Below are 15735 nucleotides of genomic sequence, written 5' to 3' on the forward strand. Positions count from 1 at the left end.
GTAGGAGAACAAGTTTGCTTCTTCTATGGTTCTGGCAGCATCTCTCATCAACATGGAGAATTCATCTATAAAAGCTTTAGCAATAATGACTATTGCAGGACAGACCCCAGGCTGATAAGCTAATCTTAGTTTCTAGATGGTCAGAAAGAGAATGTAAACTTTTGTCTCTGAAAAAAAAACCTGAATTTTGTGGTTGAAATCCATTACATCAAATTACCTGACTCATTACACTGCCTAATCTCTTGTGAGAAATATTTATTCTGTCTGTATTTTATCAGTGTGTTTCAGTGCTACCAGCCCTACCTAGCAACAGCATCACTGCATTAAAACCACCTTTCAAGTTCATTTCAAAGCCAGCTAATCCTACACATCTTTGTTTAAAATATTAAGTAGATGGAAAACAGAAACAAGTGCCTGCCTCCTGCTTAAGGAATTCAGCAGTTTAAGTGGAATATAGACTCATTTCCATTTATGTCCTGGAAAATATATCCTGTCAGTGTTCACAACCCTGTGACTTAGCAACAGTGTTTGGAGAAGAAAAAAAAAACAACCCACACTCCAAATATATTCCAAACAATACTGTTTGTATTCACTGCTCTACATTCTATATTGTATTTGGGGATGAGTTGTGTGAAATGATATTTATCTGTCTCAAGTTTAATAAAAAGATGATTAATTTAGAGATTATACAGACAAGTACTACAAAATATCCTGAATTTACTGATTATATTTTAAGATTATATGACTTCGAATCTAATCTAAAACAGAATACCCATTCCCAAGAAAAATAATATCATTTTCTAATGGTTTGCAGAGTGTGCACAAACTATTGCTGCTGCAGTGAAACTGTCCAGGAAGAATAAGCACACAATTTTATTTTTATTCTGTTCATTTCAGCTTTAGTACCTTTGTCTTCCTATTTCCATACACTTCAGGAGCTGTGAGATAAACTGAGAGAAGGGAATATATAAGGAGCTGGCAAAGTACTCTGCTCATCTACATGCACAGACTATTCAGACCAATTCAAGTGTTTCTGGAGATGGGATTTCCATACATACACAAAAATAAAATATTAGGCAACACGTGTTAACCCACACAAATAAGTGAGCATACCCAGAGCTATCACTGAAAACACTTCATCACTTGGAAATAAATTGGATCCTGGCTTTCAGTTCAAGTAATAAACAGCTTCTACAATGTGAACTAAAGGAAAAATGTTTTTCAAGACTACCAGAATTATATTGCTTTTTGCTTTGCCTAAATGGGAAGCAGTAAAACCAGAGAGCACTGCATTAACTTTGCCTTTCCTAAATAGCTAGAATGCCTTGCATAAAAAACAAACAAACAAAAAATCCTAGCAGAAGAGATGACAAATTGCAGATTTTCCATTGAAATTAAGTAGTCAAGATCACTGAAATATTAATGTTCAGTAATACTTAATTTGGACTGTGAAATGCTTGAACCAAAATATTAGAAATGAAATGGGAATGGCAAAAAGTTCAGGAAAAAAAAAAAGCTGCTACAATAATTCAGTCTTAAAAATGGCACCAGTAAATTCAGTTTATCTTAGGAAAAGAGAAGATGCAATACCTTGAGGGCTACTACCATCAGACTATCAGCTTCTCACAATCAAATGAATCTTGCAGATATCACACTGTCTCTAGGAAACTCCTGCAATTTTCTGAATTACAATTAATTACTTTATGGGTGCTGCAAAGCAACCAGCTTGCTCAGGAAACCACTATTTCTAGTGCTTGTCAAGGTGCAGAACATGTGAGAAAAACAAGGCTGCAAACTTCCAGAAAAAAACCACTGCATTGATAGAGTTTTCTTTGCCATCAACTGTTGCACACAGGTGGCTGGGCCCTCCCTTTGGAGGCAAAATACTTCCCACCAGTAGCAGGGATTGATAGATCCCAAGCTATCAATTTTACTAAAGATCAGGGTCTGGCTGACTCCCTCCAGTTGCACTACATCTGATAAGAGTAATAAAAACTTTATGAGTACTAAAATGAGCAAGATCTACTATAAAGCAACAAATTGCCATTTTTAATGTTCATGACATTTACTTTTTATTCTATTTTCTTACATAGGGTACCCTACAACATGCACCTTATGATGCTCAACAGAGCTGATCATTTCCTCACTGTTCTCTTCCAACACTCCTCTGACTACATCAAGTGCCTCAAAAATAAAAAGGGAAAAATATTCATGTTTACACATATGGGATTTCCTTTCTCTTTTTTTCAATGTTGTTGGATTCCATCTCTGATGCTTACTGAGCTTCTTTTTTTATTATTTTTGTTTTAGTTAACATGGCATAGGTGGCCCTGTGCCTGTCAGAAACAACACATGCGTCAAGAGGGGAATGGGTGTCCTTGCTGCAAGGAATTCTATTTTTAAGCAGAAATGACTCATCAACTACTGGAGTGTCCCAAAAGCTACAATTTGTCAAGCTGTCAGGAAAAAAAGGGAGGGGGGAAAAAAAGGAAAAGAGGTCACATCCTTATTGGTATCTGTGGCTTGAAAAGCAGAGGGCAAGAGATTATACATTCAGCTCCTCTCTGAAGGGCAATCTTCCATGCAAGACATGTTTTGATAAGAGATATCCAGTATCTGGTCTTTTTAAAGTCTCATCTGAATTATCTCCTCTTTTATATTAGATAAATTTGTAAATTTGTTCAGTGATAAGGAAGAATGCTGCTAATTTAGCATGCACAACTGATCTGCTTAAAGGGAGAGAAAGCACAGGATGAATTACTTGCAGATGCACTGTCAAATGTTTTAGGATTTACAGAGATTCATTTGAAAATGAATCAAAAAGGATGAAAACTAAAAGAAAAAAAGGTTCTAACATGTGCAGACCAATTGTATACTGAATTGGGGTTTGGTTTTTAAAATAAATTGTTTTTTAAAATAAAACACACCAGGCAGCACCCTTTGAGTTTGTAAAAACAAGTAGGGGAATAAATGTGATCTCTACACTTTATCAAACAGACCTTCAATTAAATTATTGCATACACTAAGTGATGCAAATACACACAGGAAGGATTTCCTGAGAACTTATTGCCAGAGGAAGCTACAGGACACTAAAATGAAATTAAAAGCTAATCTTTTTTTTTAATCTTCATTTTTTAACTCAGATCCAAGTTGTTATCATAAGAATGTGCATGGAAGTGTAATGGTGTCAATAAACTCATTTTACTGCTGCTGGAGAGACAAATTGTTATTGTCACTTGAGCCAGCAGGTAACAGTTTGCTCTTCAGATGCAGCATAACAGGTAATGGTGCAATACAGATAATAAACATAATTTTAAAACTAAACACATATTTATAAAACTAGCACACCACAGAATGAGAAGCTGAGATCTATTGCCATCATTTTTTCATCCCACGGAAACACCATATTCCCTGAAGCATGTTCTGCAGATTAATTTCCAGTGTCCAAGGGAGGAACATTTTATATTCATATCTATGGAAGACAAGGAAAATAGTAGCAATAGCATCAGCCTCCACCTTGGATCAGAACAGAAATGAGTAGACATGGACAGAAATTAAAACAGAACATTAGTTCTGGGGTTTTGGGATAATAAAGATAATTTTACCACTCTGGTTTCACTGGTCTCAGAGACCTCAGAGTTCATGCAGAGATACGAATTGAGTGTGTTATCAAAACTAATGCAAGATTTATACCAGCAGGGCAGCAGAGGATGAAATACTGAACCTACAACATATTTTAGAAGGATGGTTTCCTAAACGTGCTTGATGGTGCCTGACACCTGCTCTGAGGTTAATTCCAGCCTTTTCTTACTCTTGCACAAACCAAATTTTGAGATCCAGCCCAACAAAAACTAATGGAATTTGGAGCAGATGGGCACAACCTCCCCAAAACAGGGCTAGAAAGGGATGAAAGCTGCCATTTGCAGGCCTTTTTCACCCTCATGTGCAACCTGATGCCTTTTTATTCCTCTGTACACAAAAGCAACTCATAGGGAGAGAAAGATGCAGTCTGGCACATAAAAGTGTGGAATAGAAGCCAGTGCTACTCAAATGCCCTTTATCAGTGGTCACTTGCTTGGAGGGAAATTGCCAGGTGGGGTAACAAACTTTTTCAAGCCACTGTTCTGACACCATCACTTTAAGGAGCTCAAGTATCCCTCAAAAGGCATGACAGAATCCAAACCAAAACAAAAAAACCAACAATTTATTTTTTTTTCTGAAAAGACATCAGAAATAGAGGAATTTGACTCAAAAGCAGATTGTAACACACAGGTGCAAATCTATGCTTTTAAACCCACGTCTTACAAACAGTTCCAGAACCACCAATTCAAACTTTCTGTGCCATTTCTCATGAGATGACAGAACTGACTCCAAATACAGTAAGAGAAAAAAATAATTTTCTATCTGTTGGTACTACAGATTGCTGGATTTATTTTTTTTTCAGCTAGCTAGAAATTGCTAATATCTACCATCAGAAGCATTCCTGTGTGCCTAGACACAGCCTCTGAATTAAAAAAAAATTCTCACTGATCAGCTGTCACTAAAAGATCAAACTCTGATCATAATAACTGTGACCTTAAACTGCAAAGGAGAAAACAGCATTCTTTTAAAACTGAAAGACATAAAAATGTAAACAAAGCCCACACAATTTAAAAAAAATAAAAATCAAACTGTAGTCTGAAGCTTATAATAAAAATTATCGTGATATTTTTATGACATTGCAAAATCAAAGATCAGAACAGTGAACCTGTTCTAAGAACTGTATTTCTGATCATCTTAAATGCACTAAATCACAACTTATTTTCAAATAGGTGTTCATAAGCAATTGAAATAAAATGCCACTTCAGGGGAAAAAAATAATATTGCTAGTAAAACGTTCCAAGAGAACTTGCTAATGACACTTCTTGCATTTAGACATGAAATTCCCCAAATAGATTATTTATTTCCTACACATCCTTCCTATACTGATCATATATAAGGCCACAAAAAAGCATAAATCCTCCAAAATAAGAAACCTGACTTCTTATTGTGTTAAGCAATTCCAGCACCTATATACATACAGATGTATAGAATCATAGAATCATAGAATTGGCTGGGTTGGAAGGGACCTCAGAGATCATCGAGTCCAACCCTTGGACTCCAACCATCTCTAATAGCTCTGTTTCCAGCTTTTATTGCCACTAACCAAGTAGGCAACAAAACCTTTAAATAATAATATTTAAATAAGAAAGACAAGGCCAAAAAAAAAACCAAACTGAAAAGCATCACAGGAGACAGATGAAGCTCAAGAAAACTGTATTCCAGGAGGGTAATGACAAGCCTTTCTAAGAGTCACCTACACATAAAACAGAACATTAGAATACAATTAACCTGTCATTAAGTGAGAGAGCATTTCAATGCAGTTAAATATCTCTGTGGATACTTTTAATATCTATATTTAATAAAAGCCAGGTAAAAGAATGAATAGCAGATAAAAGAATGAATAATGATGCAGTTGTCAGAATGTCAACAGGACATGCAGACATGACAAAATAGCTCAATAATTAAAGATCTTTCTTTTTTTCTTAAAAAATTAGTTATTTTAATAAACTACATCCTATAAGAGAGGTGTAAAGACAATTAATCTGATAAAACTGTGTTGCCCTGACAGATACTCTTCAGGGATTAATTCACAATTAATGCAATCTCAGTGCAACCCCACAGAGCAGAGCAGGATGTGTGCCAACCAAACCTTATTTTCTGGTGGCTAAAAGTACAGCCTTATTGTGCTCTCTCCTGTTCCAGCATTGATGAAAGGAGTATGGGGATAAGAAGGATATCTAAGGTATTTTCTGACAGTTTTAGAACCATGGAAAGCTTTAAGGAAAGTCTAGAATAAACACCTTTGCAAAAAAGCATGTTTTAAATGTGAGTTAGAACTCAAGCTAAGAATCCAAATAAGAATATTTTCCTTGTGGTATACTTAAGGCAAATGTGGTAGTTTTATATTCTGACAGAAGTCATTTCCCTGGATAGCAGAGCAAGACAAATGGGATTTCATACAATCAGGATGCAAAAGGAAAAAGTGCTGCTGAAATCTTCTCGGGTATATAAAGATACACAGAAAAAAAAAACCAAATAAAAAAGTAGAGCTATCCTTAAGGTTAAATTTTTTATTTTCCACATATAAAAGGCAATAAAGCTGTCTGATTAGGAATGTAACAGTTGAGAATAAGCTCGTGGCTCAGCATGAACCTATATATCTGTGCATATCTGTATAAATCTTCCTGCTCACAGTGCCACTGTTATTCTTAGATCCAGCTGTTTAACACTCATTGCCAGATGGCACTTTTATTCACACTTCTAATCAAGTACAATGTGTGACACATGTGTGGAAAAAAGTCAGCTATTTAGCAATAACTCCACTGGTACCTCTGAAAACACAAACAACTCCAAAAAGGTAACCTGAGACACATGTGTGAGTAGTAAATATAAAGTAAGTCATGGGACTTGTTATGTTTTCAGCTCACCATTGATGGGTTCTATTGCCATTTCTACACTGACATCAGTTTTTAGTGAAGGGACTCCAGTCAATGAAATAAAACTTGCAGGAATAACTGGTCATTGGAAAAGCTCTTTGTCCAAAAATAAATCAATAAATAAAATTTTTGTGTCTGAAAAGCACAGCTTGTATCTGTGGTTGCATATCAGATTGCACAACATGCCAGCAGAAAAAACAGAACCTGAATAAAAAAGCTTATTCAGATCCTAAACAGTTTCCATGCTACTGCCAAGAAAGACAGGAAAGAGGAGCCCTGAGTTCCCAGTTTAAGTGGGAAATTGAGTTCTCTACTAATGCTGGTGCTGACCATGACTTAAGATAATGATGGCAAGCAAATATTGTTCTGTGCTCTATTGGCATCACTAATTCAGAACAATATGCAGAGGTCAGGATGACAAATGGGAATGAAAACAGGCAATTCATCTTTAATGCTGATGTAAGTAAAACTCAGAGAACTAGGTCTATATTTTCTATAACACCTTTTACTTGCAGGAAAATCAGCAGAAGTGGACACAGGGTGGAGAAAGGTGGTGAAAATTACTTATAAACAGCACTGAAAATGAAAAAAATATTGGCAGACATCAAGCTCTCCATTCTGCACATTCAGCAGGACCTAAAGAACCAGCTAAAGAGTCAGATGTTCCTCTTAAGAAAGAAGCATGATCCCATTATTTCCTTAAGTTGAAAAATTAAATGAGGAAAAAAATTAAAGGAAACATGAATTTGGAAAAGAACCATTATTAAGATATATGATGTTACTCTGCACTAAAGTCAATCACTTTCTTACTCAAAACTTATCTAAATAACTGCTTTCAAAATTCTGCTTCAATTCAAATTAAAAAATGGAAGACAGACATGAAAGTGAACGAATCTCTAAAAATAAAAATGTAATTATTTGATTATTTGTTACCTAAAGATTAAAATAATTGGCATGTAAATTATTAAAATAATTATGCATGTAATACTTATGATATCTCTTTGGCAAATGTTTCACATATAACTGCTATTTCTGATACTGGAAAATACCATTGCCCAAGAAAACAGTATTATATGAATGACATTTTACACGTAAAGAAAGGAGAGTCTAATCCTTAATAACAAGTGAAACATTTTCTACCAGGATGAGACTGGATTTAATTCATAGAGATGCCAAGATCATAATTTCTCTGCTAAACAAATTCTCAGTTTAAGGACTGAAATGTTTCAGTAGTTGCTACCAAGCATCACTAAAAGCACATGTAATTAATTTATAGAAAACTGTTCTATATACATCTTGTGATCCTAGAAGAAAATGACTCAAGCTGCTGGTTTGTAAAAAGTAGAAACATTGAATAAAAAAACCAGGATAACCTTAATAAAGGTTAATGGAAGGATCCCTGTTGCTTTCAAAGTGAATAACCTTAATTCTTTCCATCAAGAATGATTATTTTTGTGATTGTGTTTGGAACCTTTCCTCACAGGTTAGCTGGGGACTATTTCTTACTAGAACAGTTAACTCAGATTAAAGGAGATGTACTGGATCACAGCTGTGCCCTTATTTTTTATAATGGAGCACGGTACATGGACCTGCACCAGAACCAGAACCAGGAGAGACATTGTACAGCAACTCAAGCTGCTTTATTGGCTCTGCTGCCATGTAGGACTCTTTGGTATGGAGGATGCTAATGAACCTGCACCTCAGATCTCCCCAAATAGCATTGCACTGGAAATAAGATTTGATTTGGTGCTAGCCTGGTAGAGTGATCAAAGGGGTAGCACTGAAATGCTTTCAGTTTTCCCTCCTCTCAGGGCAGTCACAGCACTTCTTTTGCTTCTAATCACCTTCCCCACACTATGAACACAACAGAGAAATAAAGTCTTCAGTATGAGCCTTACTGATGTCCTCATTGTCTTCCACTAGAATAATCATGACAAATATCTTTGCCTGACAAAACTCCATGGTCTTTCCATTCTTTTCCCTTCCTTCACTAAGGAAGAGGTGATAATTCCCATCTTTCTTGACAACCCTTATATATGATGTCACATAGGATTCCCTCATGGCCATGCAATCCACTGAAACTGCAAATCTGCTGACAAATTGAAGTCTTGGATGAAGAGATTTTGTTTTAGACAAATGCTTACACTGGTGCTCCTCAGCCTGGGCCTGGAGACATCACTTTTGTCACTCTGTGCATAAGACCAAGTGACAGCAAAGTGTCCATGGCACAGGTGGAATACAACAGCTATAGGAGGCAATGTCAAGGGAAAGCATGGAATGGTCCATGCCACAGTCTGCCTGGTGGCAGCACTGGATCTATTTTGCCTCCACTCCTCCTGGCCAAGCCATCATCTCTGTTGTTCAGTTGTTTTGCTGAGGATATCAGGAGCTTTCCCTTTCATTGTTTCCTGTTTGGCCCAATTCCAAAAGGAATTACTTTTGCTGAAAATTTGGGAATCTTAAGTGCATTGACATTGTACCTTACTAAAATGGGTGTCAGGACAGCTGTTAATACAGAATTAAAACAGGATGTTTCAGGAATATGTGTGGGGAGTTTCTAATCTGAAATTAACTACTTATAGTATTGAAAACAAAATACACATACACAAAAAAAAACCCCAAAACAACAACAACAAAAAAAAAACCCAAGATGTATATGTGGGAAGAAAGTAATGCAAGAAAGGAAGAGAAAATAAAGGGAAAGTGTGCAACTAGAGTATATTAACTAAGGGTTGCTGAATTTTAACTGCACCCAAGAGTAAAATGTTGGCTGAAAATCTCCAGTTAAAACACTTTCCTACCCTGACTGACAGAGCAGCCAATAAACTGGTAGCCCACAGAAAGCACCCTGAGAAATCTCTCTTGTTGTCAGTTTTGCTCTCCTGGAGGAAAACAATACAACAAAGGCTTCTAGAATGTAGTGCCTAAAAACTGCTATATAATGCATTAGTTTGAGCAGGACAATTACCCTGGCAAATAGCTTCATTTTTTCATCTGAAGTTGAAGCCCAAGTGGAAGCAGGTTTTGTTCTATTCAATGCTTTTGACCTGGATATGTTGGGTACCCAGGAGCTTTGCCATTGTGCTTTTAAAAATGGGTTTTTTAAAGATCTTTAGAAAATCCCCACCTCATGTGCTTTGGTGGTGACACATTAAAGAAACTGCTAAATTTAATGCAAACACAATGTCAAGAAGATAAAAATACTGTCCCCACTTCAAGGAAGCTCAGGATAGAGCTTGAGTTTTCCCCACCCCTCTCCACAAAGAAAATCTCTACCTTAGTTATCTGTGTTCTGCTTGACACATGTAGGCTACAAAGTATGGTTTGAAATTCACACCATGCAGTGCTGACACCCATGGGACTCCAGAATACCTTTTACTGGTGCTCCCACCTACCTAAATACCACTGTGGAGATATCTCAACAGTGAAATGCCTGAGTTTCTGAGTCACATCAGGACTGGTTTAGAACATCATCACTGCCACTACAGAGAGCTGAGCTAGGCTGGCTCACATGGAGTGACTCCAGAATACTCAACCATTGCAGAAATGGCAAAGGAGTTTGGAGAAAAGCAGTAAAATGTAGTCCCAGAGCTTTAAAATGCTATTGGTACTTCTGAGTATCATCCTCCCATAACTGGATTCAACAGAGTAATGGTTTAAAGTCCCTTTTTTATGGGTTTCTTCTGTGTTAGGCTACCCCTCTGCCTGTTACACCACTGAAAGTGTCCAGGTTGATAGGAAAACAAGGGTGGATTTTATGAATTAAATTGAAGGGAGGCTGTTCCTAGTTACACTGCTTTGTACCAAACCACCACATACTGCAAAAGGATGAATCTTTCTACTACCTGGCCAAAACTACAACGCTGTATCATAATCTGGGTGGAAAACTAAAAACCATTGAGATGCTTTGCAGATTTTCACTGACTCAGGTTCTCTTGGGAGGAATCTATCAAACCCAGGAGGTGGAAACCTGAACAGATATGCAAGATATAATGCTCATACTGTCTAATTATTTCAGAAGTGTTCCTGTCAGTCTCCTAACACACTTTTCTCATTTTTTTGGCAAATATTCTTTCCCTGTATTTATATGCCAAATGAACATAAAAATTACAGTTTTGCAAGAGCATGTATAATCTCAACACACAGAAGTAGATTTTTCCTCTCTTTGTTCTACAAATCCAATGTGACTGTGTTCAATCCAGTTTATATAAGATCTTTTTCCCATTCTTGAGTTATTCAGGTAGACCATGCAGTATAATAAAGTTCTTCACACTCAGGCAATGAGACCAAGCACTGATTTGAAGGAGATGAATGGAGCAATTTCAAGATGTGTAATTGCTGCAGGAAAAGAGGGAAAGGAAAATGTACTAGGATACTCACTTTGACGAATCTATGAAGTATATTACAAGAGCACCAATACTAAGAGCGAAGACTAAGACAACCTACAAAAGAAAAGAGCCATTATTTAACAGTGTTAAAGTGAACCACTTATTCTTTCACACACAAAAAGACAAGGAAAATAAATTACATTTTTTGCTTTTTTTCCATTGCCGTTTTCTTTGGAAAGCTCCTACTACTTGAATTTCAAATGCTATACATTATCACAGAGGGCTTGCTGGAATTAAAAGACAAACACAAGTTGAACATGTCCTTCAGGACTGCACTAAGTGTCTGCTCACTGAGAGGTAAAGCAATTCTTATGGCAGCTTGGACTGAATTTCCATTTGTATAGATGGCTGTGAAAGCCACAGGCAGAGTGTAATTCTGTGCAGTTTCCTCCAGACTCCTGTCCACTGTGACTAGAGTCAACTCTCAAACAAGTTAAAACAGCAGCTTGATGCAGTTTGTCTTGATAAAATGAACTCACTTTGTAGTCCCAACTGTTTCCTCCCTTTAAACCAACTGAAGATTTTGAACCAAATAATTTTTTTTTTAGCATCCAGCCCTTATTAACAAGGTAGGACTTTCTGCTCTGGTTAGTACAAGCTGGATTCATCACATCTCCATCTATCTCTAACTTCTTTCTTTTTTCTAATTCTTGGTTAAATAATGCTGTAGAGATTCTAGGTAACATCTTCCAAGACACTTGAGGGATTTAAATGTTTTGTGACAATTCAAATAACTGGCACTAAAATGCAGATATCTACATTTTGCAAGAAGTTCCAGATTCTCATGCTACAGCAACCAGTGATTTATGTATACAAAAATACACCACTTCCCTACAGTAATGCACATCTGATTTTACAAGTCTTGTTTCTTCTCCTATTGCCCCCAAACACATACCTAACATTACAATCCATAATGTCTCCAAAAACCACAGAAAGGGCATCAGAAGGGATTGGCATCAAACTACAGTGAGATCTTTTAGGTTACTAAACACACAACTTAAGCAAGTGCATTTACCATAATGCAATATAGATTCTTGCTCTAAATATCAGTGTTCTCCACTCCTCTTTTATTGTTATTTCTTAATTTGTAGCACTTCATATTGCCTTTGGATGGATCATAGTGAACTAAGGCAAAGTATTCATGATGTTAGATTATACAATTCATATTAGTTCCTACCCTAAACTGGTCCTGACAACTTTGTGATTTGTCAAGATAAATACAATCTTATTTATATAGACACATTTACAGCAATCAATACTAATCTTCTGTTCTGAGACTTTTTTCCATTAAAGCCCCATACCCAGGAGTAAAGCAGAAGGGAGAATCTCTAAAGTCTATCAGCAGCACCCACTACCATGCTCTGGATGGAGCTGTACACTGACTTTTCTCTGGCCTTAAACACACTGCCCTGCCTCCAGTCTTTCTGCCTCTGCTTCTTTATCTGGTCCCTCCCAGGCCAGTGTATAAATAACTAAAACTGAAAGGCAAAAGTAGAAAATATCCACCATCTATTCTATGAGCTCACAAATTCCCAGGGGCTCTTAAAAGGTCATTCTACCTCCTTTAGGTTTGCAAAATCCTATTTCTTATTGACGAAATTCTCTCTTAATATCTTCCAGAACAACTGCATAAAATGCCACCTTCTATTTGAAGAAAAATACACAGCAGTGGTTGTGAGCCACCCTGCAAGAAGAAATGCAAGCAAATGAGGGCTGAGGTGGGTGAACAGGAAGAGAAAGTTAGTGATAAAATAACAAAAATATAAAATTGTTCCTACCAAAATGTTCTGGCCAGCAATAAATAATAAATGGAAAGTTCAAGCAAGGATTCCAAGAAACTGGGAAACTTCCTATTGTTTGTCTTTTGTTCAGAAATACAGGGAAACAGATTTTGCAATTAATATACCCCCTGCATAAAAGCCATCCTTGAAGGAACACAGTACTATGAAGAAGCAGCAGTGATGTATGCACTGGTTCTTGTGAGAGTATGAAGTGCAAATTCTGCAATCAGCACCTGCTGATAACAAGAGGATAGATGCTCACAGCCAGGAATCCCAAGGGATTCTGCTGGATCATGTGCTGGCTAGTAAATCTTTCTCGGTGGCTTAGTGATCTTGCCATTTCATATGCAGAAGAGGCAGTTAGTGCAGGGGGCAGGAAAAAACCTTAACAAACAAGCAAACAAACAATCAAACCCTCAAACTATAAAAACCCAAAGCAACATATTTTAATTTCTTACCCACTTTGAATGCCAGCTATAATTGAGTACCCAAATCTAGAAGGAACTAAGCACCTCCCAGGCTCATCTTTCAGGGAGGTCAGAAAAGAGCAGACAACTGTCAAGAGCCTGTTTTAACTCTTTATTTTGACTCTGAAGCCAAAACCCAAAAGCCCTAAATCTCAAAGGAACCCAAAGCCCTAAATCCAAACTTTGCAACTTTGATAGGCCCATTAAATACTTCTCACAAAACCAGACTTGAAAATGTTAGCTGCAAGCTATTTCCTTTCAACTGCATTCTCTGCTTTTTGATTTTGTTTACTGTTATTACACGAGAAGTTAACTAAAATAGTTAGTTAGCTATTAAATTCTACAGTAATTAAATTAGTTGCCAGCATGGATTAAAAAGAGTACTGAAAACTTTGGCAGCTTTACGAGATTCTTCACCATATAAATCTTCCCCTTTGGCAAGGCTCGTGTTCACTTGCTGTTCAACACAAAAAGTCAAAGTTCATCCAAAGGAGAAGGGGAAGGAGGGTGAGAAATGACTGCTTGATAAACCAACGGGCAGTAAAGGGCTCAGTAAACTCCTCTTGGTAATTTCATAGCCAGGATTTAATGTTAAAAATAAAAGGCACAGCGTGGAGCTCTGGATGATGATCATGAGCAATCAGAAAACTTGGTTACTTTCACTACTTCTGCCACTCGTGTGGTGTGTGACCTAAAGCACATTTTTTGACCTCTCCAGGATTCTGTTTCTCCCTCTTGCTTTCCTTGGGCAAGGTTACTGCATGTCAACTCCTTGGGCCAACAGCTGCTTTTCATTACAGGTGTTTGCAATGGATCTGACACAGCTGAGACCTCTCCTGCTGCCACAGTAATAATCAAAAGCTTGATTAGGACTCTATGTGGCAGTATCAGCACTATCTATGGAGCAAAGGACCTTTGTTTAAAGGGTTTAACTTTATTTACCTAAATGGAAAGGGATCAATATCTCCAGGATAAACTTCTTATATTTTTCATCCCATTAAGCACTATACCTATCAACTACTATGCCTACTTTTGAATTAGTACTGAAACTATAAATCTGTTAATTTAACTGAAACCATTGAATTATGTATGTGTTGTAAATTTATCTTAAAAATACACTTCATATTTAATGTCTTTCTTTTTATGGACTTGTGTAATAGTGATAAAAAATACAGAAACAACTGCTGGAAAACAGAGCAGATACAGAAGAGGTACTAAATAAAAGAAAAATCAGGTACATACTCAGCTCTCACATATTGAGCTCATGCATCAGAACAGTAATGTCAGTTATTATCTAAAAGATGCAGGTAAGATGTACAGAAAAGGCCTGAATCAGTGTGAGCTTGCCTCTTAATAACTACAGAATTAATTAAAGTAGCAGGTCACTGGGAGAAAGAGTCATAACATTTCTGAATGAACCCATGCAAAATGCAATTAGCAAATTCAGCTTCACTTTATTCTCTCTTCAACAGAAGATTCATCTTTCTTACACACTGTCAGACTGTCCCTCATTTGAGCAGACTGCTGGAAATAAAGAAGTCTATCATAGAGGGATCAAAATTCAGGAGTCACTACAGCAGACACAAGACTAAGGAATATGAAAAATCAAAAACAGGAAACAAACCAAAGGAAATTAGTTTCTTAATGCACTTTCATTTTCACCACATATTCACAATCTCCTATCAGGAATAATTTTTAAAAAGCCAATCTCCCTGCTATGTCCTGTTCTGTACATGCTTCTTATGGGGGTCAATATTTCAGCTTTATGTTTCTTTATCAAACTGATATTTTTTCCTCAGTGTTCTGCTGACATATTGACAATAAAATAAAAATTTCTGTTCAATCCATAAATCTGAAAAGAGATTTTCTAATTAGTAAAAAAATAAAAGACAAAAAGTCCCATCTGTTAATGGTGATTGAAGTTAATTAGGTTTAGTGGGAAAGTGTCTGCCAACATGACCAATTAAAGTGCATGCAACTTTTCCAATTCAGTATTTCATTTTATTACTCAAAAATACCTCATTTCTTTCTAGAACAATATACCATCTCCTAGAGCTAAATGTGTAGTATTATATCTATGTACACACATATCTGTGCACATATATATATTTTTTTTTCCTCAAATATAAGAGGTCCTTCTTCCTGACTACCTAGCAGTCATCCAGATCACCTTCCATTGAGATGACCAAACTTTCTGAGGAGCACTCATAATGGTGGCTGATTATTCACTGTCCCATCAGCAATGCTAGATCTGGGGAAAACCTCTTTTTAGTCTGTCAAGCCCTGAAATTAAGAATATGGTAATTATTTATGTTTCTACATTCCTATATTTTTAAGTTCTGACAGAAGGTTTTTTAAATTCCAGATGAAGAATTAAAATAAAAAAAATTCAGATGGAACTTTGTTCAAATATTACCTCATCCCACTTCTGGATAAAGAAAATGATTGAGGTAATTGAGATGAGATCCAAGCAGAGACTCTTGCACTTTTTGGTATAATGCCCACACAAAAAACATCACCACATGTGAGTTAGAAATCTTGAAAAGCATGAAAGGGCAATAACTCATTAAAAGTATGAAAA

At 36.6% G+C, this 15735-nt stretch overlaps 1 protein-coding gene across 4 annotated transcripts in view; it reads right to left on the reverse strand.

Moving 5' to 3' along the window:
- The window catches only part of KCNMA1 (potassium calcium-activated channel subfamily M alpha 1), a 378417-nt gene that overhangs the window by 193384 nt on the left and 169298 nt on the right, over window positions 1-15735 (reverse strand). For all 4 annotated transcript variants that reach the window (XM_030452777.1, XM_030452778.1, XM_030452776.1 and 1 more), the window contains exon 3: window positions 10899-10960. In XM_030452777.1, the coding sequence (XP_030308637.1) occupies window positions 10899-10960 (62 nt within the window). The remainder of the gene's footprint in view (window positions 1-10898; window positions 10961-15735) is intronic.

This window comes from Calypte anna, chromosome 6 (genome assembly GCF_003957555.1).
Source record: "Calypte anna isolate BGI_N300 chromosome 6, bCalAnn1_v1.p, whole genome shotgun sequence".
NCBI lineage: Eukaryota > Metazoa > Chordata > Aves > Apodiformes > Trochilidae > Calypte > Calypte anna.